Source organism: Penaeus monodon, chromosome 24, assembly GCF_015228065.2.
Source record: "Penaeus monodon isolate SGIC_2016 chromosome 24, NSTDA_Pmon_1, whole genome shotgun sequence".
NCBI lineage: Eukaryota > Metazoa > Arthropoda > Malacostraca > Decapoda > Penaeidae > Penaeus > Penaeus monodon.
The window spans coordinates 15,093,745-15,094,641 of record NC_051409.1 but is presented as its reverse complement, the minus strand read 5'-3'; the positions used below and the strand labels follow the sequence as shown (position 1 = coordinate 15,094,641).

The 897-nt window shown below is 44.0% G+C and overlaps 1 protein-coding gene across 1 annotated transcript in view; it reads right to left on the bottom strand.

Annotated features, from left to right (window-relative positions):
- LOC119588622 overlaps positions 1 to 897 on the bottom strand; it is a 14,785-nt gene that overhangs the window by 11,508 nt on the left and 2,380 nt on the right. Inside the window, exons 4-5 of the mRNA XM_037937261.1 lie at positions 666 to 770; positions 13 to 135 (exon numbers count right to left, since the gene is read on the bottom strand). Of these exons, the coding sequence (XP_037793189.1) occupies positions 13 to 135; positions 666 to 770 (228 nt within the window). The remainder of the gene's footprint in view (positions 1 to 12; positions 136 to 665; positions 771 to 897) is intronic.

Genomic DNA, 897 nt, shown 5'->3' with positions numbered 1-897 from the left:
GCCGCTACTTACTCTTTGTGCAGCACTTGCAGCGGTACCCATAGCATCCCCACCAGGACATCTTCTCCCCTTCCTCGCATCTGTACTTCCTGCAGATGCCGCCCCTCCTCTTGCAGAAGTAATTACACCTGCAGCCTATTTTTAGCATCAGGGGGGAAAAAGGTATAAGGATCAGGAGTAGGGATGCTTGTGTGTGTAGTGTTAAGAAGTGTAGGTTTCGGTAACATACTGAATGTGTGAACAGAAGAAGGATGGATGCTCTATTTATGGGCTGACATGTAAAGCATTCGGTTGTTAAATGGATATACTTACCGGAGAAGAATCAGGAATAATGGGTCGGAGAAGAATCAAGAAAAAAAGAGAAAAAAGAGAAAAAGAATCAAGAAAGAAGATAAAGAATCGAAGAAGATTCGAGAAAAGGAAGAAAGAATCGAAGAAGATTCAAGAAAAGGGAGAAAGAATCGAAGAAGATTCAAGAAAAGGGAGAAAGAATAAAAAAAGACTCAAGAAAAGCGAGAAAGAATCGAAGAAGAATCAAGAAAAGGGAGAAAGAATCGAAGAAGAATCAAGAAAAGGGAGAAAGAATAAAAAAAGACTCGAGAAAAGGGAGAACGAATCGAGGAAGACAAGGAAAGGGAGAACGAACAAGGGCGCAGCTCCCTCACCGGAATCGCTGGTCTCGCAGGACGGGCAGCAGCCGTAGTGACTGCAGCAAGCATTGAACTCCGGCGAATTAAACTCATACTGGCAACATTGCAGTGCATGGCGACCTTTTAGAGGGAGAGAAGAGGCTTTGCGGTTAGGCGAAGGGAAAGCGTGGACATGGCTCTTTGCTACGCAGGCAGGCACAAACACACTCGCTTATCTTTATTTTTGTCTACCGCTTTTATTTCTCCT